This window comes from Amphiura filiformis, chromosome 18 (genome assembly GCF_039555335.1).
Source record: "Amphiura filiformis chromosome 18, Afil_fr2py, whole genome shotgun sequence".
Taxonomy (NCBI): Eukaryota; Metazoa; Echinodermata; class Ophiuroidea; order Amphilepidida; family Amphiuridae; genus Amphiura; species Amphiura filiformis.
Genome location: NC_092645.1, coordinates 7,385,818 through 7,413,741, shown reverse-complemented (window position 1 = coordinate 7,413,741; position 27,924 = coordinate 7,385,818). Strand labels below are relative to the sequence as shown.

Below are 27,924 nucleotides of genomic sequence, written 5' to 3'. Positions count from 1 at the left end.
AAGGAAGTTTAATTGTTACCCCTCAGTAATTATCTATAAAGGGCGCTGTTGTGGCCGGTGCATTATCTGAAACGATTACAAGTTGCTCACATTATACTCAGTCTTTTTACTAGTAATCGCTATTCGTTATCTTTCTGGGTATTTTCTCTTCATCTTTGCACAAAAATACATGTAAGTGAGATAACACTGAGAAAAATGGATGTAATTAAAAAAAAATAAAAACCTTTCGGCAACAACTACTTCTGGAACCTTCCCCATTGAAATCAGGTTGTGTGTAAAAAATGTCGACTCTTGGTAAAACGGAGAGGGCGCTATTTTTAAAGTTACTGCCAAATTCCAGGTGTCTTTGTTATATTATCTTACTTTATTTTCTTTGTCTCAAGCCTACTTTGGTAAATGAAAAGCTATGATAAAGGGCGCATTTTTATTTAAATGGCCACCAATCTGACGACGACTGTGATGTTTTAGTGAAGTGCACTAAAAGTGGCTATATTCAAGTTATTATCATTCAAATAGCCTTTGTATAATATCGCATCAACAATTGGGTTTCAAGTAATGCTATTTAAAGTTGGTCTGAACCCTGGAATTATGGAAACTTTCGGGCCTCATAACTGCTAAATTTTTGGTGTAAAGTATATAAAAGTATATAAAAAATATTCGAAATTTGAGCGAAAATCGGGCTTTTTTATGATTTTTTTGAAAATCAGCATTTTTTGACCATTTTTGGTGCAAATTTCTCGAAGTTGGTCGAAATTAAAAAAAATTGAAAAAACAGCTCCTAGAAGTTTTTATCTAGTTTAAAAATTAATAAAAAAAATTTTTTGTCCAAGAATTTTTTTTTACGTTGGAACAAAAAAAAAAGTGGGCCAAAGTACCGTTTTTTGGATTTTTGGCCAAAAATGAGCATTTTGGCCCAAATTTGACCTCACAGATGAACTTATCAAGTCTTTGCCATTCTAAATATGTATACTTTTATATACTTTAGACCAACAATTTAGCAGTTATGAACCCCATAATTCCAGGGTTCAGACCAACCTTAATTAAAAGATGGTGCTGAGGGGGGGGTACATAATAGAACTCAATCTTCATTTTCTCTGTCATAGATTATGTGCATTATTTATCTATTGTATACAGCAGTCATTTGAATTCTCCACTCTTCTTTGAGGTTAAAAAGAAGATGCATTTACATGGTAAGCTGATTTGGCCAGCGTAATAAGGGCAGTTCAGGGGCGGAGTGGGAGTGATGATATCTGCCCAGCCGCGCAGCGATTGAATTGCTTGTACTTGTAACTGCTTGACATGTGAAGGATAAACGCAGAGTGCTTTCAGTTCCAATTTGGTATTTTTCTCTAACCACCCAGCAAACACAAAACGTTTTCGACATCATTCGCAAAAGGTTATAAAAGGTTGTCAGAAAACGTGTAAATGCCGGGTTATATAAAGGGTATATTAAGAGTATAAAACGTTTTCATAACCTTAAAAAACATTTTTTGATAATCTACTGCTCAGCAAACAAAAATGTTTTACAGAAAATGTTTAAATGTCGGGTTATATAAAGGGTATACAAATGTTTTAATAACATTCCAAAAACATTCTTGAAAACTTGATATAAAACATTCTAAACAAAAAAATATTTTGCGAAAAATGTTTGCCCCAAATATTTTTTTCATGACCTTTACATAACCCGACATTTAAATGTTATTAAAAGGTTTTGAACAAAACATTTTAAGAACATCTGTGTTTGCTGGTTTCAAATATTTTAACATAATGTTATTTAAGTATTGACACAATATTTGGCAAAAATGTTTGCCAAAATAGTTTACAATAGCATTTTTTGAAAACATTTAAAAATATTGTTGTAGTGTGTTTTCATACAAAACACGTTTTAAAACGTTATCATGACCTTTATATAACCCGACATTTTAATGTTATTAAAACGTTTTTACCAAAACCAAAAGCCAACATATAACTTATTAAAAACGTTTTAAAACGTTTTTGTGTTTGCTGGGCACTGACAAGAGCTTCCATCGGTCGTGTAAATGCATGCCCACATGCATACAACAATTTGTAACTAGCTAGAGAACCAACGGACAGTGCATAGGAGTTCGTGATCACAGTCTTTATTTAACACGCCATGCCGGTAGATGTCGTTGTTAAGCAGTGTTTGAGTTGTTTGTGATGGTGGGAGGGGGGGGGTAATAGACAGTCGATAACCGACAATCAATGATCAATTAATTGTCAATATTCAATTAAATTCTAAAACCTAACACGCAAATGATGATCACAGACTGTCATGTTCAATCGCAGTCGCGAAGGATGATTAGGTGGGGGGGGGGGGATATGTGTGTGGTTGAGGGTGGTGGAGGAAAATCGATAATCGATAATCAATCATTTATCAATATTCAATGTTTAAAATGTATAGGACAAAACTAGATATCTGCAGTAATTTGAAAATATGATATCTCTAAAGTGCTAGAAAACCAACATTTTTGATCATTTCTATGCATATCATATCTCATGCAACCTGAATGAACCAAATTTGTTTCCACTTGGGATTTCAACAGCTTAAGATTCAAATTTTTCGTAAAATACGGTTCAAATATTTTGTTCTGAATTGGAAAATCTCTCTTGGTATATAATGGCAATAAGAGGGATTTTTATCGTCAATTTCAAACTTTGTTATCTTAATCATCATGGCCGTGGACACATGATACTCTATTTTTGAAAGCCACCCGAGTTTCCATTTTGACAAACGAATCAAAACAAAAATATCTTTAACATTGTCGTCAATACAAGAAAAATCACAAAAATTTAGCACCCGAAAATAAATTTTCTTAAAAATCGGTTTTTTAAATACTTTATATACCGTAGAAACCCGTCTATAAGGAATAGAAGCGACTGTGATGATAGCATATTTCACGCTAGCGCCCTCCACAATATTATATCATTATGGAATTTGAGCAAATCATTTACCGACACAAGCAGGTATACAATGTATTATTTTATCTTTATTTCGCATCTCACGAGCATAGCTCACTTGGCAAGGCATAAGACTTTGGTTCTTTAGATCGGAAGATGGTGAGTTCGAGCCTCATCACGGTCACACAAACTTTTATAAACAAAATATTGTTCAAACTTTTCATTTATATTTTCTTGCATTTTCTAAAGACTCCTTTCGTGATCATTTTTTTTTCATATTTAGTTTAATTTATTCTATTGTTTTTCTTTTATTGTTTCTTTTCTTTGTCTTTTTTTCTTGTTTAATTTTATTTTTTCTTTATTTTTCTTTGATTCATATAATATTGGCAGGATAAGGAGAGGAGGAACTAAAGACCCATTCAGTGATTTGCTCATCCGGACGATCGTAAAATCATCAAAATTCACCTTTGTCATTGTCATAGATGTGGTAACATAGCCTGCTAGTGGTTCAGCAGAAAACCGTGTGACACATAATATACATTTGGCTACATTTTATTATACGATAAATACGAATTTATTAAACATGGTAACAAATATTCTCTAGCAGATCGGTTATACGATGGAACTGGTAGGCATAGGCCTATTATAAATTCGGGATATTAAATATCTTCCTGACGAGACAGATCTGCGCATGTGGTCAAAGACGATTCCTTACTAGCCACAGACCGTCCGCTGGAATTAGTTGAATCGCTATGGCTGTTGGTCGGACCTCTCATCTCTCCACATCGATTGTGACCTATCCCCGACATTGCCCTTATGAACTCACATCCTCCTGTTTTATTCAATACGCTGGCGAAGTTACGTAATAATCGGATTAACTACCATAGCAATAGGTGAAAACAATTTTGAATATACCGCGTTATACACTGATGTACGTTCAGGCGGTACCTCTTCATTGAACCATATCATGCTGCACCTGTAAGATCTTTGAAAAGACCAGTATTGTATTCAATCTATGATTGCAGACATACACAGTACAGGTGATGAGTGTAACCTGCTTGTAGCGCAGCGCGATATGTTCAAAATTGTTTTCACCTATTGCTATGGTAATTAATCCGATTAATTACGCAACTTCCCCAGCGTATAATGGCCGAATAAATTCTGACCATCACTTGGCTTGTTGGATTCGTCTATACTACAATTCGCTGTCGAAGTGACGTAATAATCGCAATAACTACCATCAAGCAGATTGCACTAATCACCCGCGTATGTCACCAAACATAGATTGAATACCACTCTTTTCATAAATACTAATCTTACATGGCGAGTGATTAGCATTTCTTTGACAACTATGGTTTAATGCATAGGTGCCACGTGAACGATGAAGTGCAGGGCTATATATTCGAAATTGTATTCATCAATTGCTATGGTAGTTAATCCGATTAATTACGTCACATCGACAGCGAATAGCCTATAGTATGGGTTCAAGTGGAACAAAAAAAAGTGTATGTCCATTGCTAGCTATGGTAATTAATCATGTTAGTGTTTACATCACTACTTCGGTGAAGACAAGAGAAGTGTGCCTTCTCTACCAACGCCTGTGATATAACAGGTGCAAGCGAAACAAAATTGAATGACCAGAATAGTTTCCTTTGTCAGATGAATTGATTGAAGTTTTTGAAGACACTCTATTCTTGATGGGACAATAGATTCAAATATGGAATAATTATTATTCCTCATCTATTTTTTTTATTGAAAAAACTGCAATTGTGGCAACAGAACAATATTTATTTTGATTTCATTTCAAGTAGAAACAAAATCGTGCTTAAGCCAAAAACGCACCCTACCTCAAGAATTGGGATGGCACAAAGGTGCAACATAGGTTTTATTGCAAAGACGAGGACAGACAAGTAGTTACAACACATCTGTCTAACCGTGGGTTTCGCTATTATTTAGAATAAATGCTTTTACTAGTTTCTATAAAACCACAAAATTACTAAAAAAAACTATAAAAAAACAACAAAAAAAACAAAAAAAACCAAAAACGCACCTAAAATTAAAAGTAGAAAGGTAGATTTGAAGAAAGATAAAAAGAACAAGTCAAAAAGTTAAAATTAAACGAGAATGAAAAAACGGAACCGGTGCCCGGACCATGCTCTCTTCAGCATGTCTTCAGTTCCAAAGTCTGACGCTCTATCAATTGAGCTATACGATCCTGATATACGAAACAGTCGTTATTATGTCAATACAATTGATTGGTGTTACAACATACTTAGATGGAATGCATAGCCACCCAGTGCCAGTATATATTTGCTCAAACTCCAAATACAACAAGCAACCAATTTTATTGAGGGCGTTTCTTAGGTATATCCTTGTAGACGGGGTTTTACGGTATGCTTAATAATAAAAAAAACACCTATACCAGAATATCGTAAAGTAACACGTGCTAGTATGATAGCCTCATTGTTGGGGTTTTTGTGACCATGGTCATCAGACAAATCAAATTAAGACAAAACACGAGAAAAAAGATAGCCAGCAGTACATAGAGTATCATGATGCCTACACTAGTGGAAGTTTTGGATGAGAAAACGGACATTTTGATGAGAAACGGCCAAAATGGTGAGAATTTAATTTTCTCATTCTTTTGGATGAGAAAATAATAATCGGGGATTAGCAATTCTCACCAGTTTTAATAAGACAATAATGATTGCCACACACACCAGGAATTTTCTCTTCCAAAAGAATGAGAAAATTAAATTCTCACCATTTTGGCCGATTTTCATCAAAATGTCCGTTTTCTCATCCAAAACTTCCACTAGTGATGTGCATGTGCTTATTTTAGTAAACTTGATCAAGGCAGAAATAGAACTTGAGTTATGGCTTTTTTATCCTGTTTATAAGAAGAGTTTATGAGTGGTAACATAAAACATGATATTTCCTATATATTAGAAGCACAGCTTGTTAAAATAGGAGCATGTGATATTTTTGTAGTAATAGCTTGCTGTACATTTTCCCATGTGAATCTTTGTAATTCACAAGGATATTTCCAATGGACTTGGCTTACATAGAAATATCCCCAAAAAAAAAAAAAAAAAAAAAAAAACAGAATCCTTTATTTTTAGGCTTGGGAACTCCCAAAATAATTGGCAAAAATATGAAGGTCTTCCATTTACATGTAGTGTTGAATAGCCAAAACGTGTGTGTGATAATCAGGATGTAGCCACCAGCATAGCGGGTTGGCAATGTCGTTGCATGCTGGTTGCACAGTCTGTATTGTTTTTCATAATGGCGAGTCGGTGTTCAGGCAGCTGTTTCGTGTTCGCATCTACAACGTATGTGGCGTATTTAAAAAAAAATTATTTGATCGTATGCTGAATGCGTATGATCTTACACTTCGTCCGTTATAAGGTGCACTGACATCACTGACTAACAGAGGTGAAAAATATTATACATGTACCAACCTGAAGATGAACACACACACACACACACCCCTGCAGTTTTACAGACCTAGTCTACTTCAAATTTACAACAAATTTTTTGAACCAAGTAGCGCATTTCATTTAAGTAAAATCAACATGTTTCCATGTAGTGTAGCTAATCTATAACTGCTTTCTCACCAAAATGTACATGAATTGTGTAGAAAGCTGCAAATGTCTGACATTGTGGGAGAAAAAAATATCATCGTTATGCATGATCATTCTAATTTGCTGTAGAAGTTGAAGTAGTGATATAACAGGATTAATTACTATATAGGTGAAAATATTTTTTGAACGTATTGACCTGCACTAGACATATGTGGTAATTCTGTATCGCACCATTGATGATCAAAGAACATGCATAAAGACCTGGATCATAATTCTGTGGAAATTTCACATTATGCAGAGTCCATGTGGTTATTTCACTCGCATAGGTACGATTCATGTCTTCAAAAAGAGCGGTAATGTATTCAATCCTGTTACATCACTACTTTTACAGAAAATAAGGGACATTTGCATGACATAATTTGCGGGCAAAACGCAGATAAAAATGTTTGCGGTTTTCAAATTTCAAGTGGAGTAATACTGTCCTTGAAATAAAAAAAAAGGGTATATTTCAAGATCAAAATGTCCGTTTTGCCGCTTCAGTTTTCACAGTTTTCATCATTTATTTGCATAATAATTACACGGGATGTTTCAATTATTTTCTTTGAAGGTTAATAGGCAGTAAAATTGATAAAAAGAGAGCATTATTTTAGAATATGAGCTGTCTTTAGCTGCTAATCCAAAGAAATTTCAGAAGAGAACAAAATTGCAGCATAATTCACATGTGAGCCAGTAATGGTGGCACAATCAAAATGCTCATGCACATGTGGATGCTTTAGGAGGGCACTACAAACTGTCTTTAGCTGCTAATCCAAAGAAATTTCAGAAGAGAACAAAATTTTATAAAAAGTGTGTTTCCCCTTGAGTTTGTAAATGAGGTTGCAGCCAAATATGGGCTTTGTAGCCATGAAAAAAATGCACACATTGTTCTCAGAATTGCAGCATAATTCACATGTGAGCCAGTAATGGTGGCACAATCAAAATGCTCATGCACATGTGGATGCTTTAGGAGGGCACTACAAACTGTCTTTAGCTGCTAATCCAAAGAAATTTCAGAAGAGAACAAAATTGTATAAAAAGTGTGTTTCCCCTTGAGTTTGGTAATGAGGTTGCAGCCAAATATGGGCTATGTAGACATAAAAAAATGCACACATTGTTCTCAGAATTGCAGCATAATTCACATGTGAGCCAGTAATGGTGACACAATCAGGTGGATGCTTTAGGATGTCACTACAAACTCCAGGTGAAATGAGTTATAAGTAAACTAAAAATGTAAACTTGCCGTAGATTTGAAATAACTCAATAATGTTTCTCACTGACAGATATACTGATATTAAAACTACAGAAATAATAAATGTATGTTCTCCAACTTGTCTTTCTTTTGTGTCATGTTTTATGTCTTAATTGATTGAAATTTGATGGCACTTATTTTGATGAAGAAAAATAATGTGTCATGATGTGCTAATATGACAGTAATAGTATGTGTGCATACTTACATTTATTCTGCCTTTGATAAAGATCCTGCTAAGATTGACTCTGCCTTTGATAAAGATCCTGCTAGGATCGAAAGCTCAGGCCCCTAAAACTTTTACTTAACAGGCTATTATTGTGGATAAGCAGTTTACAACAGCTCACTTTTTAACGTTACTTACATTTATGGTACATTAAATACAATGCAACACTGATAATTTTATAACCCCCGTATTTTTTGGTGTCAAAAAATTATGACCCCCTTATTTTGGTATAAAATGCAATGACACCAATATATTCATGACCCTACATTCCAAAGAAAATGTGGCCCTAATGCGAAATATTTTTTTCATAATGTGGCCTGAACTATTATTTTCAAACAAGCTACCAACTAAAAATATATTGGCAATTATTTACGTGAGGCACATGGCTTACAGAAGTACATAGAGAAATTGTTGAAAAACAACGATTACTTGTGACTTATCTTTCAAATGACTAATACATGTACCGTTCTGTGCCCTTTTATAAGGACCTTATTTCAGGACACCGTCCATTACTGAAGTGGTGAAGAGTATAGTGATTGGTTTTATATCCTTAATGCATTTGCATTAATCGACAATATCACTTAAATTTGGCGAATCTTAAAGCGCAAATTGTTACGCTAGCGCAGGGGTTACGCTCCGCGTCATTTTCCAGTGATTCCACTTGTATCCATATAGCTATAAACAATTAAAACGAATATTATTATTATTAAATGCACCATTCGCACGGGGTATGGATGATTTACTTTATATGCGCATGCGCATGCGTGATATTCGACAGACAATAAGATAAAAAGCTCTGTCATTAATAACGATCCAGTAGGCAGCTCGCTTTGAATTGAAAATGAGGCTCTTCATCGTCAATGAACAAGAATAGGTATGTTATGTAAACTTTTGTTTTTATTATATGCATAAATTCTTAAATATAAAGTTACATGGTTTTGAAGGTTCATTATTCTCATCTTCTCTGATTATATCAAATCCAGTAGTAAAAGATGGTATATTTACTTAAATTATCAGTGACATTTCTATGATAATAGAGAGATGGCGAAATTTACGTGAAACGTGATACAGGAACGCCAACCGTGGGCTGCTATAGAGCTGAGAGAATATGAGAGAGATTGCGAAATTTACGTGATACGGGAACGCCAACCGCATGCTACATTAGTCAAAAATCAGTTAGTATGCCCTCCAGAGGGTGAAATCCATTGTGAATTGGTCAATGGTGGAATTCCCGTAAGGCGGCTACGTTGCGGTTGGTAGCAAAAATGACGTTCCAAAATGACAAAAAAAGTATTACAAAATGCAGAAAAAAAGGTTATGTTTGTCGTGTTATGAAACAAATCAAACTATTCAAATAGAACAAGTAGAGTCCGACATGTAATAAAAGCCATTTTGGGGGTTACAATTGGACCTAGCATAGACAAGAAGAAGTGAATAAATTTCGATTTTTTTTCGACGCGAATTCGATAGGGCAGATTGTCTATTCATTTGTGTGTGGAGAATGCCGTCCAAAAATCATCTTGCGAAAAGGCGTTTTAGGCAAGATTGTTCGAACAATATACACCATGGCATCCAACACCAAACTCTGTTTAGTTATTTTTTCGACAGCCATAGTGTTACTGTCTATGGTTTATTCCCTGTGTCCGGTGGGGGGAGAAAAACATACAAAATGAACACCGGACCCCTTCACAAAACTTTCCTGACAGCAGAGACTAATTGTAATACACTATATAGGTATACACGCACTGAATGGTGTAATTGTTCTATTGTGTCCGATTTGAGCGCTGACATATTGGAAAGTGTTGCCAATCAATATTCATGAGAGTGTACATTCAACGTCTAATTTCCGAAATTGGGTGACTTGTGCTTGGCAGGTGTAAAATTCATCTGACTGGGCGTTTTAAATACGTAACGCATAAAGGCATTGACATCATCGAATGGCTGCCTATAGTGCTGTTAGCGTTAGGCCTATGGGGGGCTGTGTTTAGTTTCTATAATAATTATTATAAGGCCTACATTTTTTCATTCCTTTTTCTTTTCTCTGTACTTATTCTTTCCTTGAAGTATCACTCCCTCTTCTTATCTCCTTCCCTTCTCCATCCCCTCTTACTTTTTGTCCCCTCTCATTCCTATCATTTTCTTACCTTTCTATTTATTTACTTCTATTTATTTATTTCTCTTCATTTCTTCCTCTTTCTCTCTTCCTCCAATCCCCCTCTCATTCTTCATATCCCCTCTTTCACCTCTTCCTCCCTCATCCCTTCCCAAGACCTCTCACAGAAGAGCTGCCCCTTCAGTACGCCACTGTTTATGACATTCTCCTTCTTAAAATAAAATGTCAATTTGTGAAACAACTTTTATATAGGCCTATACCGGTATACTTATTATTTGTTACATGTATACGTATAGCTATTACCATTATACAGTACTATAGACATGTAGACATGACAGCCTTGATGTGTAATCATTCAGCAAGCGCATTCAATTTATTTAAATGAAGCACCTGAAGTCAGTGGGGTGATCACGAACTGTACTCAGCGGCTAATGTGTGCTTTTTGTGCTTACGGCTACTCAATCACATCCTTGTGTGTTATGGTAACAAAAGGTACTTTTCGTTCCAGACGTCGCTTTCACGCGCCTTTCGTTTGATCACTTATTGACAGTAGCCTGCTAGGTAAAGCGTTAATACACTGTCGGGTCAGCTTACCGATTTAATGGCGGAAGACCTTTGTCACAAACAAAAGGCACCTTTCGATGAATAGCTTGTCAGATTTCAAATCGGCACAAGGTTTCAATGCGTTACGTAATCTATTTCTTCTCCATCTTTAATAGCTCCATGGGTATACATAATATATAGGGCCAATACAAGATTATTACACATGTGATACTTAAAAGATCAACAAAGGATTTTTATTTTAACTAACCAGTGCAGAGACTTCGCCATAGTTGCCATTTTTCGAAAACTCTAAATTACATGCTGCTTGATATTTCAGGATATTATAATAATGTTTAATTTCTTGTTTAAAAGCTTTTGAATCTGGGTATTGTTCCATCATCTTTGCTCTATAGATATGAAATTTGCCATTTTGCTGTTTAGGTTATTTAGACAATAGCATTTCAATACCAATGAAAGTGGGTTCGATGAGAGAAGATGAGAAGCTATTCTCATCTTATCTGGTTCGATGCACCAAAGGCGAATGAGTGGGTGTTTTTATCTATTTAGAAATATCTGTCTCAGCATAGCACCACCATGAGCTTATTGCAGTTGTATTTGATGTAGAGTCGGGCCAGACTGTATACGGCTAGGAACGCCGAGCGTTAGAACCGACACAAACTGACTGTATAGGAGACTAGTTTGGATGTGAACATGGTGAACGGCAATATGACGTTCTATCGCACAATGTCGTAATACGTAATCCGTATGGCGTATCTTCGCAATCTCTCTAATCTATCATTTTCTGGAAACCCATACCACTGCCGAATGCCAAATAGCGCGTGGTGATGAGTTGGTCAAAGATATCTTGTAAGTGAGGAGTGGTATGGGATGCCAGTCTAAAAAGATGATAGATTATCATAGAAACGTCACTGCAAACGTGAGTAAATATACCATCTTTTACTACTGGATTTGATATAATGAACCTTCAAAACCATTTTCACAACAATCCAGATGAACTTGTTCAACGAAAAATGGAATAAAGTTAACATGACTGTGTAAAAAAAAAAAATCTAGCATACATATCTTACAGAGGTGATTTGTAGTAAGGGTTGGAATCAACATCGTTTTACATTATATTATACAAAACGGAAGGGAGAAAGAGGAGTAGGAGGGTGAGACACATTGTCACGAAGGAGCATCGTCTGCAGCATTATACGAATATTTCAAGAGGCTAAGTCATCACCTTCATTGTTAATATACATAATTGGATTTTACGCTGTCTAATATTGCAGTAATAAAATACAATTTTATTGGACGCCGCAGACATTAAATTGAAAAGGAATGGGCAATTAGGACCGAGTCGAAGTCAATTATCATCATAATATATCAATAACGAGTGTGACCTTCGGAGATAATTATCATCATCCACAACTTACACCAAATTATTTTATTACTTAGTAACAAAACAAAGGTTGGTGTCCCCATTAACCTTCACATTAAAGGCCCGTGGTGCCTATATTTACTATTTGAAAACAAGAATCCCATACTATAATAACTCCAGCTCTACATTTCAGTTAAGACTGCTTATCTCGGATGATGTTCAACCTAATCCATGGCCTAATGAACACAATGTTAATGACATTGACTGTTTAATTGTGAAACCGAATTATTCTCATGGAAATAATGGCAGAATCCCGTACACTCAAACGCAGCTACTCAGCATGAACCAGGGTAGCTTGCGAATGCACCTTGAACATTGGCACGATCTTATAAAGTAAGAAATATCTGCTAAAAAACCCACTCATAGGGGAACCGCTGAAGAGGTAGATATGCGAGTAGTCCCCTTCCTGGTGCTGGCCATCACATAACGCCCTTTTCAGATGGTCCTAATAGTGATGCTACTCAACACACAACTGTCTCTCCCGACACTTCCCCGTCACAACTTTGAACATGAATCCAACCCTAATGCTGATAATGATATTGATCCCCCTTCTGCTCACTCCAGCATATACAAGTCGATCCCTTCCCTTTAAGATCTTTGAAATACGATTGGTTGCTCAACAGTATAGACCAGCAGGTGGAAAAAACTGCGGTTTTAAACGCTTGGCAAAAACAGGTTTTTTTTTACAAGTAACATATTAAGAAATTAAGAGTAGTATTGCGTACCAATCAAAGAAAATCAAAAATAGTTGGCAGACTTCAAAAAATGGAATTTCTTCTTACTTTATATCAGGATGCAACTTTGGTCAAAGTCTACAAAAATCAAAATTATTTCATCACTGCACCTTCGTTACCATAGCAACGGCCAAAACATCAAAATGACCGGTTTTAGACTATTTCGGCACTTTTACAAGGCTAAAAAAATATGGATTCACCATATAAAGGAAAAATAGAAGTAAACCTTGAGAGTTCCACGACATAATTGGCAACATCTAAGCTTTCTAAAAATAAAGTTGTTTTAAAGAACAGTCTGTCCTACTTGGGATATTCCATTGTTTCAAATAGGGGTGTTTTTCGTAATTTTTAACTTTCTGAAATATAGCAATATTCAATGAGCTGTAACCCCCAAAGTGGTGCTTTTTATATGTTATATTTTTCAGTGTGGCTGGACTAGATAGTACTGTACCCAAATAAAAAAAAAAAGTTCTGGTAATTTTAATATAGACAAACAGTGTTGCCATAAAGATAGGTATTTTTCCATAAAATAAGAGTTAGACCAGGTTAAAAATGTTACCACACATGAAAGGAAACATTCTCACATAGTTTTTCTGGACCAGTTTTTTCATGAGCAACAAGAATTTATGAGGTAAAAATAAAAACCATGTATCCTGAGAACTTCCTGTGAGGGCGCTTTATTCAAAATGGCTGCCAAAATCCAATGAAAAGCTACTATACGTTTAAAAAGGTCGCAAAAAAGATAAAAGTGACTAGATTTCGGATTTGTATTGATGAAAGTAATGTATAACTATGTCAAGGTATTAATAGAATGGTACCAACAGGTCACAGTTGGGAACGCTTTTTAAAATGGCCGCCAAAATCCAATGAAAAGCATATATATGGTTAAAATAGTCACTTATGAGGAATGATTGCAGTGGCGTAACGTCATAGGGGCACGGGGTTACATGGCCCCCAATCGATCTGAATTTTAAGAATCCAAAAAACGGACTGCCACCCATATTGGTTGGTGCCCCTCCCATATGATAACTGGTGCTACGCCACTGTATATGCTTGACCAGATTTTGGTTAAGCATTGATAGCAGTAATGTAAATATACGTCAAGATATTAATAGGAAGGTGCCAGGCACAGCTGAGGGCACTTTTCAAAATGTCGGACCAACATAGTACACCGTTAAACTTAAAATAGTTACTTAAAAAGAGGTATAATTGATATAATATTAATATTGATCCCAGTACAGTAAAATTAAGTCAATGTAATAATAGGAAGATACAGGGGGTCACAGTTGAGGTTGCCTTTCAAAATGGCCACCAAAAAGAGCTGCATGATATCAGCCACAAAGCCACAGATAAAAGTGTTAAGAAAGAAAGTTGTCTTTGATAAGAGAATGTAATAGTTGTCTTTGATGAATCATTCAATAGTTGTCTTTGATCATTGTCACCTCTAAGCAAGTGTTTCAGAGTGCTATATAGCGAGCTACAAAGTGCTATATAGCGAGTCAAGATGGCTTATATGATCACCAAATCTCCAAAATGACCACCAGAGAATTGTCCCTATGTATTGACTATTGACAAAGGGCAGGATATTTACTGAATTCTGTTATTGTGTGTTTATCTTCGAGATCACTCACATCGATATCACTACATTAAGAAAATTATTCTTCATTATCTAGCCTATCTGAAATCAAAGCGGCATATAGGTCATATATATCTTCTTTTGTGAAAACGTTGCATTCTCTGAAAAGAAGATAGCTGCACTTTGAGTCTGCTAAAACCTTTTCCTTCTTTGACACCAATAGACTGCTTTGTTCTCGATGTTGGTAAAGAAACTGTTAAAATCACAAGACAACTGTGATTACCTGGCGATAACTTTTGATGTCATTATTGTCATACCTCTTGTTTGTCTCTCAACATACTTGATGCTTTATGTCAAGGAAAAATGCAACAATGATCAATTGTCTTGCATATAGGCCTACTGGAAAAAGCGAAATCCTCATACATGACTGGTAGGTGTAAATGTCCTGACTAAAGTCATCGGGTCAACGGCACATGCAATGCCAGTTGCCTCTGCTGTAACTTCAAGAAGCAAAGTTAAAAAGTGACACACTGGCCTATTCAAAACAACACGGACTAGACATCTGGTTTGAGAGTGGTAAATGGCTAATTTGTGTGTGCCTTTGATTTAAAAGAAAAGGAACAAAAGAAAACTGAAACAAAAGAGCTGACAAAAATACAAGTTATGAAAAGTACAGAGAAGTAAAAACTGAAATAAATATTGCTTTAAAATAAAGCTTCATCGAAGAAACTGTGTAGTCTCTTTGTTGCGCTTGTTGGAATCTTTTTGCACATCGTATAGGCCAATTAATTTGTCACTTTTAAAACTGGACCTTCGTCTATTCAATTGCTTGTAACTTTTCTTCTTGAGGTCACATTGGATTCAATGTGGTGTCATAATGTGCAGGATTAGATAGTGCATCTATTACAAAACCAATTTACCCCAATATGGTTAAGTTTTGAAATAATTGTGCTTATTTTTCTAAGTGTAACTTGGATCGGGGGGCTCTTAACTTTAGAAGTGACGGGTATGTGCCTACCGGTGTCGCGAAGTAGGGGCCTATCGGTAACAAAGCGTTATTTTTTAAAAAGGGGTCATTGGGTACAAACAAAATAAAAAGGGGGTCATTGGGTATAATATTTTGAAAAAAGGGGGTCATCGGGTAGAAATTTTTGAAAAAAAATGGAGCAAAATTTGAAAGTTTTGACATTATTTTGTTGCATTTTGATGATGTTCTTCTAGAAAAAAGGGGGCCATTGGGTAGCCGCAACCAAAAAGGGGGTCATCGGGTATGACTTTAAAAAAGGGGGTCATCGGGTATTAGTCGACTTTAAAAGAGGGTTGACAGGCCCATACCGTCGCTTCCAAAGTTGAGTGGCCCCCTGGGGTACGGATACTTTCTTAGTGCAGTATATTTAGTTAATATGTTGCCCTTTGTGAACATAAATTATTCCTGTGGACATTTTAGTGGTCATCTTGACTTGGTGAATCGTTCTTTTGCACCCTCAAAACGATAACTTAGAGGTGACAATGATTGAAGACTACGATTACATCAAAGACAACTATTTCAATGTTTCAAATATTTTTTTCAATAACACTATCTGAGGCTTTGTGGCTGATTATACTGTACTTTGATAAATATTAATCCAAATTCAGTTCAATTATGCCTCTTAAGTGACGGTGTACCATATATATATAAGCTTTTCATTGGATTTGGCAGCCATTTTGAAAAGCGTCCTCAACTGTGACCTCCTGGTAGCTACCTATTGAAATCTTAATTTAGCGTTACATTACTGTCATCAATACTTAAACCAAAATCTGGTCAATTATACCTCACAATTGACTATGGTAACCGTATAATGCTTTTCTTTGAATTTTGGTGGCCATTTTGAAAAGCGTCCCCAACTGTGACCTCCTGGTACCTTCTTTTTAATATACCGACTTATTTATACATTACTTTCATAAATACAAATCCATAATCTAACACATTCTATCTTTTATCCGCCTATTTTAAGAGCATAATTGCTTTTCATTGGATTTTGGCAGCCATTTTGAAAAAAAAAGCGCCCTCACAGGAAAGTTTTCAGGATACAGGATTTTTACTTTATACATTCTTGTTCCTCAGTTTCTCCTTTCATGTGTGGGACCTAGCTCATTTTTAACCTGGTCTATTTGGCCGTTTTTCAGCATAGCTGTATGATAGGTAATAACAAGATGAGCAACAGCTTCACTGAGAGACGTTTTTTCTGGCAACACTGTCATTAAAATATTATTAAATCGTGTCTCACTTTACGGTGTATTGATGCCAATTTCTTTTGGTATATTATCAACCCTAATCAGGATTTTCAGTGAAAGTAAATGCTCAAAATCCATATTTTTCCACACTACCTTATAATGTCAACAATCCTAAAAGTTCAAAGTTTCTGGCAACACTGCTCTCCAGTAAAACAATTACCAGAACTTTTTTCCCCAACTGTGACCTCCTGGTACCTTCTTATTAATATACCGACTTATTTATACATTACTTTCATAAATACAAATCCATAATCTAACAAATTCTATCTTTTATCCGCCTATTTTAAGAGCATAATTGCTTTTCATCGGATTTTGGCAGCCATTTTGAAAACAAAACGCCCTCACAGGAAAGTTTTCAGGATACAGGATTTTTACCTTATACATTCTTGTTCCTCAGTTTTTCCTTTCATGTGTGGGACCTAGCTCATTTTTAACCTGGTCTATTTGGCCGTTTTTCAGCATAGCTGTATGATAGGTAATAACAAGATGAGCAACAGCTTCACTGAGAGACGTTTTTCTGGCAACACTGTCATTAAAATATTATCAAATCGTGTCTCACTTTACGGTGTATTGATGCCAATTTCTTTTGGTACATTATCAACCCTAATCAGGATTTTCAGTGAAAGTAAATGCTCAAAATCCATATTTTTCCACACTACCTTATAATGTCAACAATCCTAAAAAGTTCAAAGTTTCTGGCAACACTGCTCTCCAGTAAAACAATTACCAGAACTTTTTTTTTCCCCAACTGTGACCTCCTGGTACCTTCTTATTAATATACCGACTTATTTATACATTACTTTCATAAATACAAATCCATAATCTAACAAATTCTATCTTTTATCCGCCTATTTTAAGAGCATAATTGCTTTTCATTGGATTTTGGCAGCCATTTTGAAAAAAAAACCGCCCTCACAGGAAAGTTTTTAGGATACAGGATTTTTACCTTATACATTCTTGTTCCTCAGTTTCTCCTTTCATGTGTGGGACCTAGCTCATTTTAACCTGGTCTATTTGGCCGTTTTTCAGCATAGCTGTATGATAGGTAATAACAAGATGAGCAACAGCTTCACTGAGAGACGTTTTTTCTGGCAACACTGTCATTAAAATATTATCAAATCGTGTCTCACTTTACGGTGTATTGATGCCAATTTCTTTTGGTACATTATCAACCCTAATCAGGATTTTCAGTGAAAGTAAATGCTCAAAATCCATATTTTTCCACACTACCTTATAATGTCAACAATCCTAAAAAGTTCAAAGTTTCTGGCAACACTGCTCTCCAGTAAAACAATTACCAGAACTTTTTTTCCCCAACTGTGACCTCCTGGTACCTTCTTATTAATATACCGACTTATTTATACATTACTTTCATAAATACAAATCCATAATCTAACAAATTCTATCTTTTATCCGCCTATTTTAAGAGCATAATTGCTTTTCATTGGATTTTGGCAGCCATTTTGAAAAAAAACCGCCCTCACAGGAAAGTTTTTAGGATACAGGATTTTTACCTTATACATTCTTGTTCCTCAGTTTCTCCTTTCATGTGTGGGACCTAGCTCATTTTTAACCTGGTCTATTTGGCCGTTTTTCAGCATAGCTGTATGATAGGTAATAACAAGATGAGCAACAGCTTCACTGAGAGACGTTTTTTTTTTTTATACTGTCATTAAAATATTATCATATCGTGTCTCACTTTACGGTGTATTGATGCAAATTTCTTTTTGTACATTATCAACCCTAATCAGGATTTTCAGTGAAAGTAAATGCTCAAAATCCATATTTTTCCACACTACCTTATAATGTCAACAATCCTAAAAAGTTCAAAGTTTCTGGCAACACTGCTCTCCAGTAAAACAATTACCAGAACTTTTTTTTTCTATAGATAGGTAGACCAATACCTTATCTACCTACCCTGGAAAAAATAATTTAAAAAAATCACCGCTTTGGAGGTTACGTCATTTTTAAAAAGATCATTTTTTTCATAATTAAATTAATGAAAAACACCCCTATTTTACAAAATGGTATCTACCATATTGAAATAATTAATTGTTTTGTTTACTTCATTTTTGGAAAGGACAAGGATGGATACTTCATTGTATGGGAGAAGATTATTTTAATTCACGTTCTTCATACAGAAATATGACCTAATATTTAAGCATTTTTCCAGTTGTGAAAAGGGTAAAAATAGTGAAAATTGGGTCAATTCATATTTTGGCCGTTACCATGGTAACCATAGATGAAGAGGTAAAATTTTAACCAAATTTATACATGTTGACTCAATGTCTAACCATGTGCAATGTATAAAGAAAATCGATTTTTTGAAGTCTGCCACCACATCTTTGATTTTTATACACAAGGTCTCTTAAAGGTATGCGTTTTCATTGCTCAAGTGCATTTAACCTAAATGTGGCATATATCAAATTCAAAACTTTTTCATTTTAAGGACTTGATGAGGCAAAAAATATATGTTGAATGATTCATTAGAAGTTTTGTGTTACTCTTTAGGAGCTTTCTGTGTTACTTTTTTAAAGGGCATAATTTATATATTGCTCGGACAACATCATATCATTGGCAAGCTAATATTATGAGGACAATGAAAATGACTCCTTTTTTGAGAAAATAAGACGTTTAAAATTGACATTCCGCAAAAACCAACTGTTCCTTCGAACGAGACAGATTTGACCTAGAAAAAAGTTGACGTCATGAAATGAAATGTGCCCGCTTTGAAAGAATGGACTGTAAGCACTCTCAATGCACAGAACGTATACTGTTTTTGTTCTCAGAAATAAGCTCTAATCAAGTATTACAAATTTAAGGGTGTTTAAACATATGGATAAAATCAGCCGCTTCTTTATTATATATTAGTAAATTGTGATATTATTTTTATATATATATATATTTTTTTATTATAATTTATTATCTTTACCCAGGGTATGCCCGAATCAGCTTAAAGCTGTTCTAACCGAGGCCCTGCAATATACAATTAAGTTACAACAATATTAAAAGACACTCATATAAAATATAGTAATTATACATAAAAACACATTTAGATATACAAACAATTATGGCAAGTAATTTCATATAATCATAGGTATATACAACTTTTAAAAACATCAAATCATGCGAATATGCAATCTACTTCAGATGGCTACTTTTATACATTGTCTTAAACGACTGAACATTAACAGCATTTCTAGTAGGCGGGTCAATATTATTCCACAACTTAACGCCACTATAGCTAAACGAAAATTTAAAAGACTCAATGTCAGTACCATGAACAATGGGTGGAAGAGCTAGCAAATCAGCTGCAGCTTGCCTCGTAACACGATCGTGATTGTCACGCACATAATTGAACATATTATTTAAATACTGTGGAGCAAGACCATTAAGACATTTATAAATCATTAGAGCTTTGAAATAATCATTACGATCTGATAGCCGTGACCACCTTAGCTCTTGAAACATATAATTAGATGGAGTGTAGTAATTAACACCTAAGATCACTCGCGCACATCGCTTTTGTATTACATCAAGTCTATGACAATCTTCTTTAAAACGACCATACCATGTTGTTAAAGCTACAATAATCAAAGTGAGGTTGAACCATACTTTTATAAAGAACATTTAAAGTATCAACATTAAGATATGGTTTAACACGACGTAACAAAGCAAGTTTACAAAAAACATTTCGAACAACATTATTAACTTGCTTATGCCATTTTAATTGATTATCAATTACAACACCCAAGCATTTAAAATTGTCAACACATTCAAGATCATTACCATTAATTCTAACAGAAAAATCATTTTCATGCACATTATTAAGTCTTGCACTAGTGCCAACTAGCATGATTTTTGTCTTATCAGAGTTAAGGAACAATTCATATGTATCAACACCATGAGAAATATTTCTATCAAAAAATATAAAAAATATTTTGAGCTTAGAATTTGAGCGTGATCAATCTGACGCTAGTATATTCAGGTAGGTATACTAGTCTCTGTGATCAATATTGTATTTATTATGCTAATAAACAATTTCAATGAGTCGGTAACCTTTTGTTGAAAATTGAAGGTCGTGCATTTATACATGATGCATAGATCATCTGAATGATCAATGCATGAATAAACATGAAAAGAGCTCTAGGCCATTGTGTTTATCGTGGACATAGAGGAACGGCGGGTAATCCCACTCTTGATATTGGTATGGTTTATTCTATATATCTTACGTTGTTTTAATGTGTAGTAATAGGCTTAAATGAAACGATGTTCGGGATTACCCCACTCTCCCCTATAGTATCCGCTTCATTTACTTACGTCATTCAGCTCGCTGCCTTGAAAATTAATTTCGCTTCGAACGGGGGAAGGACCTGTACGAACTTTACCAACACAATTTCTCTTTTATTCAGGAGAAATGCGCATACAAAATGCAACGAGTGTCAACTTGTAATGTAATAATTATTCTGTTCGAATGGAGTTAAACTTGTTTTTACAATAGATATGCCCTGTAATATTTAAGTGAGTTTTTGCCAGATTATTTTTTTGCCGGCAAATATATATATATATATTCTGAACCCGGGGGGCACTCCCTATCTGAAATGGCAGGGATGTGCCTCGGCCATGTTAAAAGTAGGGGGCATTCAGGTCAAATGTACAATTACAAAAATATGGGGTCATTCAGTACACAACCTAAAAAAAATGGGGTCATTCGGTATGAAACTTTGAAAAAAGGATGGTCATTGGGGTAACAAATTGTAAAATGGGAGTCATTGGGTACAGGATTGCCAAAAGGGTATCATTAAGTACACATAAATAAGTGCCAAACTGCGAAAAAACAACTTGGCCACCTTGGAAATTTGAGAAATCTCATTATTTCTGGAGGAGAACACAAATACCACCTAAATTGGGGAATTAAAAAGGGGGGTCATTGGGTAGCAGGAAATAGAAAAAAGGGGGTCATTGAGTACATGAATGTTTTTTAAAGGGGGTCATTGGGTAATAGGTAGGACCATAACACAAAAAAGGGGGTCATTGGGTACAAGCCGGTTTGAAAAAGGGGGTCTATCCCGAGGCACATGATGCATATCTGTTATGGAAGTGCCCCCCCGGATTCTGAATACGTGGAATGTCCTTCTAATATCAAATAATGGAAATGAAACCCCATTTTTTTGCTCCCAAGATAAATTCCTACTGTTACAACCCTTTAATAGCACTCAGCCCCCGGAAGCGCCATAAGAGTGTGCAAAAATAGCTTGCCCCCTTCTACCTCCCCAAAATTGCTTGTCCTCCCGTTTGGTTTCTCCCCCCCCCCCAATTTTACCCTTCCCAGAGCACATAATTATTTCCCAGACCGTAAGTAGCAACGCGAATATGAACACGGCGATTTATGTTGCCACGTGCAAACATGATAAATTCGTCTGACTTTCTACACCTGCGAGCCGGTTCTTGCTAGTATATCGCGTGACTGTAAGAGCCCAATAGGTAAATAATGGGCTCTTACACGCGACTACCGTGCTTCTGGTTGCTGACTCATTTATAGACTGGATTGAATTGAACTTCGGTCCGGAATATGCGGTTATAATCATGAAGGAATCAGGGTCACCGAACTTATATTGCCAAACGGAATGCGAGTTTTTACGAAATCACCGAATGGAATGTGATGTAAAATTATTCCGGCAGACTGAAGTCGTGAAAATAATAAATATTACATGATTTTAGCATAACAATTGTAAGTAAAACAACTTACAACAAATTAACAGAGTTCACGTTCACGGAGCTACTTCAAATGTGCAAAATTTGGAGTGCCGAGGTTAATAAAAAATTACGAATTCGTAAAATTTGGTCTATAACATTAATTAAAATTACTTGTGCATATATTGTAATATGTCAGGATATGTTGCAAAGCTTAAGAACAGTTTAAGAAAATCTTGTGAAAAACGTGCAAGTTCAATCTAGAACTTATAATTTATATCAAAGTTGAATAGCAAGAATGTAATTTTGTGTTATTTGACTCATGCCTACAATTTAGTAGAGAAATCGTCCAGAAGCAAATCCATGGAATCACAGTGCCAAAATCAATGACCTGATTCATATACTCCCACTCTGGTTAAGGCAATAAAATAATAATGAAAAGATAATAATCTGTAAACCTTTAACTTTCAGTTTCAGATGCACTATAACTGTTATGTTTCTGATGATTATTTCTAGGCCAAATTTGATACTTAATATGTCAAACCCATCACATTTTAGTGCACATTTTGACAAAAGAGTGACCCCTTAAGTTCTGGATTGAAGTGGGTGTTTTTTTTAAGTCGTCGCAGAACATGAATATGTAGAAGAAATATCACCTATGTATGTGGGGGATGGGGGTATATATGTGTGTTTCTCTCAGCTTCCTATAGTATTTCAATATCTCGTCATAGAATGCCCTAACCTTACCTCACTGAAAATGATTTTTGGACAAACTTAGATTTCCAATTTTATTAAATAATTATCGGAAACAAGTTGTCTAAGTAATACCGACAAATTAGTAGTAAATAAGGATTACAAAGATACGTTTCAAAGGATTAAAAAGATGACATTTTATTTCTTTTCAGCTTACCATGTGGTCGTATTGGTGGTGGACAAATCACCTACAAGGTGTAGCATTAATCATTATAAGCATACAAGGTAGTTATAGTACAGGGTTCAAAAGAAATACCCCTCCCCCTAAAATTACAAAACATTTCTTTGCATAACTTGATTTGAAAATAGAATGTAAATCCTGTGACTCTTTTTGCTACCCTCCAACTTTTCTTCTTTTTTTTAAAAATAATTTTTGTTAGTCAAAATTTATCACATTTTCCAAAAATGATGCTTTCAGAAAAAGTTGCACTTTTCAACATCCCATACATTTTACGTACAGTCACTTATGCAATCATCTTACAGTATAAAACAATGATTCATTGACATAAAGTTTGACATGAATTTGGGTTTCAGTCGGTGTTTAAAAATGGTAAAATCACTATAAGAGTAGAAATAAGGTTTGTAGTGTGATGCTTATTTCTTTCGTTGGCTAGAAGAGATGAAAAATGTACTTGCAAATGGTAGACCGAAACAGTTGCAAAGATCTATAGCAACGGCTCTCTTGAATAAAGGCGTACATGACAAAGAAGAAATGACCAACAGAGATTGGAGGTAGGAAGTCAGCACCCAGCCAATTAACTACATGTAGCCAATCTCTTGTGGCCACCTTTACACCTTTATCATTTGATATCAAAATGCAAGATGCTTCAACCGACCCAATACAGGTAAACGTTCACCCTTTTGGTCAAATGTATGCGTGGAGAGCTCATTTCTCCTTCCTAGTGATTTTATCATTTTGAAACAACTGCTGATTAAAAACTTCTAAGAAAATCTAATTTTACGTCAAAATTATGTTCAGCAAATCATTGTTTGGCACTGAAGGATGGTTGCATGGGTGCCTTTAAATTTTTCAAATCAACACAATGTATGTCAAGTTATGCAAAGAAATGTAATCTTAGTGGGGGTATTTCTTTTGAACCCTGTAATTGAATTATATAATATTTTAGCAAAGCAATCGTTTTGCCTGTGTGTGTATGTGAAATCAAATTATTTTGAATAAAGTCGAATTTACTGTACAGTAAGTAGCTCAGACGTACGTAGCAAAATATTCCAAGACACACTCACATAATTACTCAATTGTTATAAAATTGGATATTCATAGTGGTATAGATTAGATTAGATTAGTGGTATAGATTAGATTAGAACACTTTTTGAAACTTCAACACTACTATATAGTTTTGATCGCTTACACGGGGCGCTTTCACAGTACATCCGGCTGAGGACGCAGTTGGTATTGTGAAAGCGCTCCCGGTAAGCGATCAAATTTAGTAATGTTGAAGTTAAAAAGTTCTTCTTATCCTCAATTGTTGTCTTTTTATTATTTAAAGTTTTTATGTTTTGCCATGTCAGTAGTATTTTTAAATCAAATTTCACACACAACTCAAAGATTTAAAGCATTCTATTAACATGATTAATCGTGATAATTAATTTTATTCATTTAGTGTTTTCGGCATTGGTTTCATGTCAATTGTGCGTGTTAGAGGAACGACCAGATCCATCACAAGGGGGCGCCTTGCGATGGTCCCTACCATATAAGGAGAGATGTTATTGCCAAGGAGTGGTAGCTCCTCGCAAGTCTACTCAAACCTGCACTACCTATAAGGACCGTAGTGGCGATAAGAAACTATGGTTTGTGGATGATCCTACACCACTAACTAACCGTATGAATTGGAACAAGGAGGCCCTTGATATCCTATTGGAGCGAGAAGAATACTGTGGTAAGGGAGGACAGTTTTTATGGTCTACTTAGCTCAGCAATGCTTTGCTGTCTTCAATAATGGTTCATGTACGCTAGAGCGTTCGATAGGAACAAGCGAACAGTATACGAGTTTGCTGATATCTATCGGAGCGTTCAACAGAGCAGCAGGATTATAAAACACGGTCGATGGTAGAACCAAAATCAATTTCCTTTGTGTTCAGTAAGTACATAACGACCCACTCATCAACTACTCAAGTGGTCATTAAATAAGCATGTCTCCTGTCTGAGGTCAATAGAAAGAAAATAATGTGTGTAAGTTTATGTTTACATAAAGAGGTGTAATTAGGTTTCAAGGGGTTGTTAATTCAAGCATGGTCGTAAAATTGATTCGATCGATATTTTGGTCAATGCGTCGTATCGGAGCAGAGTTGTCAATTGAGCGGAGCCTAAAAGAGTTTGCTACAGGCTTTAATGGGTTTGGGCTTTGATAAAAGCCAGGTACCTCTCCGATATAATGCGCTATCGAAGACAGCAAAGCATTGCTGAGCTCAGTAGACCATAAAAACTGTCCTCCCTAAGTATAAATTTAATACATTGTTTACGAGCGAATTTCTCCATCTCGATAAAATTATCGTGAGTGATACATCAATTCAGACCATGTTGTACGGGTACGGGAACGGGTCCGAGGCCATGAGTACGGGTACGGGTACGGGTACGGAAATTGGGTCTCGAGTACGGGTATGAGTACGGGTACGGGTCACAGTGTCATCGCCCGATATCTTCATGGCAGAAATCGCCATAGTAGGTTGAATCCCCAGCTACGCGTGGCCATTTTGTTCCGACCTGAGACGCATGGGCCGAGGGACATCCGACTAAGGCTATTGACAATAGCCTTGTGACTGACCTCTGTAGATGTCAGTGATCATGGTATACGTCATGACGTCATCTGCTTTTAGACTGCCTCCACCAGTGGCCTATGCTGCGCTATAGTTCGGCACATTTTCAGTTCAGTTTTTGAGCTCAATACGCACGGTCCTTTCTCAATACGCAAGCTAACGACTATCATATTCTTTGAACACATATATTCAAGTGCAAGCCTTGAAATCGGCTTCAATTTCTACCCGGTATCCAAAGATTTATCGTCTGAATATCAAATCGTGCATAGCACATACATGTGTATCGATCCCGGGTATTGATTGTAATGTCTCTGCTGTATAATGTAATTATTTATGCGGGTGCTACAAGTCAGGTATACACATTCGCAATTACAACTTATTGTTGCTATGACGTCATAATGTGAGCGAGCCCTCGCCAACTTGTAAATCTACGCACAGGTTCGACCTCGATACACCTGAGTACACTTTTTTCCAAGCACAGCGAGTCTAGCCTATACACAGTCTGTATAGACGGTTGAGTGCATAGCATCATAAGAGGTGTTTGAGATCTAACTGGAGGCTAGTGGAAAATACGGCATCTGTGAAACCTAGAATGTTCCCTACATCCAATAAGGATTATTTTTAATATCAAACGAAAGCTAACACTTCCCACTAAAACATTTTTTCCATTCCGTCAACAGATGACGCAATACAATGTTTATAGCAACGCTAATGTGAAAAAGTCTGTTGAAAACGACCTTTTCAAGCACCATTTTTGACCAAGATGTAGGTGTTAAAAGTCAAAAGTGGTCCTTACAATATCTTTCAAATTTTATGTCATTAAATGAAAGATAACACTCATATTGTCCATACTAGCTTCATTTCAATGAGCAATTGTCAATTTTCTTTAAATCGCAGATCTTGTGCAAAAAGTTAATATTTTTGCCTGTTTTGCCGTAGGGTTGTAAATTCAATGAACTATGACTTTGCTAAAGAGCCCATACAAATTGATATGATGCATTTTTCGACTAAGAACGGGAATTACTAATCTAATCTAAATATCCAGTTTGAGAGCTATAGCACTAGCACTGTAAGAGCAAAAATGTATTTCCCTAGGCCTTACAAAGTCCCCCAACCTCTAAGAGTGAACGGCCACACTACGCACGGGTTAACTGGATAAGCAAACGTTTCTAATGAGTGCAAGACATGAACTTTTTCACGCTTATTTGCGCGTTTAAGGAAGAAATGAGGAAGAATATCTCAGGCGGTTGTTCCTCCTTTAATACTGAGACAATTCGTCGGCTAGTTATTTTTGGTCATTTTAATTTTGTTTTGTTTTAAATGATGTTTTCTTTCATTTTGCTAAGTCTCAGCAGTCCAAATTAGCTAATATATTAATTGATAACTATATAATTAAATTTGACGTGAAATACAACGTGAAATATTGCGTTTTCCATAGTGGCGTATCGACATTTGATGCACATTTTATAATAGTAAACAAACTAAGAGATATCGGCAAAAATGAAAAACATTGCATGTCATGGTGGTGTATACCTCGCTACATTCCATAGTGACGTATCGGACCCTATATGCCACTATGGAATGAAGGCGACAAAAAGTAACACCATAGGGATTACACGGTGACCAAGGTGGCGTAAGGTTGGCGTTAGGTTAGGGTATTGCGTTTTGCGTGTTTTCCATAGTGACGTATAGTTTTGTACTTATTGTTTTCAATTTGCCAGAAATATCGTGTCTTTTTGAAAGTTACATAAAAATAAAACCTATTTATTTTACTATAGATATTTCACATCAATTAGAAAATATAACCTATGTTTGATTTACACAACTCGATCTTATATTGGCATTTTTTCAAACCCTTGAAAAGTTGTTAATTCACGGTGCCCCACAATACGCCACTATGGAAGGCAGCCGACGAATTTTAATCGATATCAAGTACTACACATCCTCAACTACTACCAGTATTGGCCCAATTGTTATGATTTTTTAAAGAATCAAATGAATGTTCTT

The 27,924-nt window shown here is 35.6% G+C and overlaps 1 protein-coding gene across 1 annotated transcript in view; it reads left to right on the top strand.

The window, feature by feature from the left end:
- Nucleotides 1-20,829: 20,829 nt before the first annotated feature.
- LOC140139574 (uncharacterized) overlaps nt 20,830-27,924 on the top strand; it is a 28,155-nt gene continuing 21,060 nt past the window's right edge. The window contains exons 1-2 of the mRNA XM_072161279.1: nt 20,830-20,902; nt 24,765-25,040. Of these exons, the coding sequence (XP_072017380.1) occupies nt 20,830-20,902; nt 24,765-25,040 (349 nt within the window). The remainder of the gene's footprint in view (nt 20,903-24,764; nt 25,041-27,924) is intronic.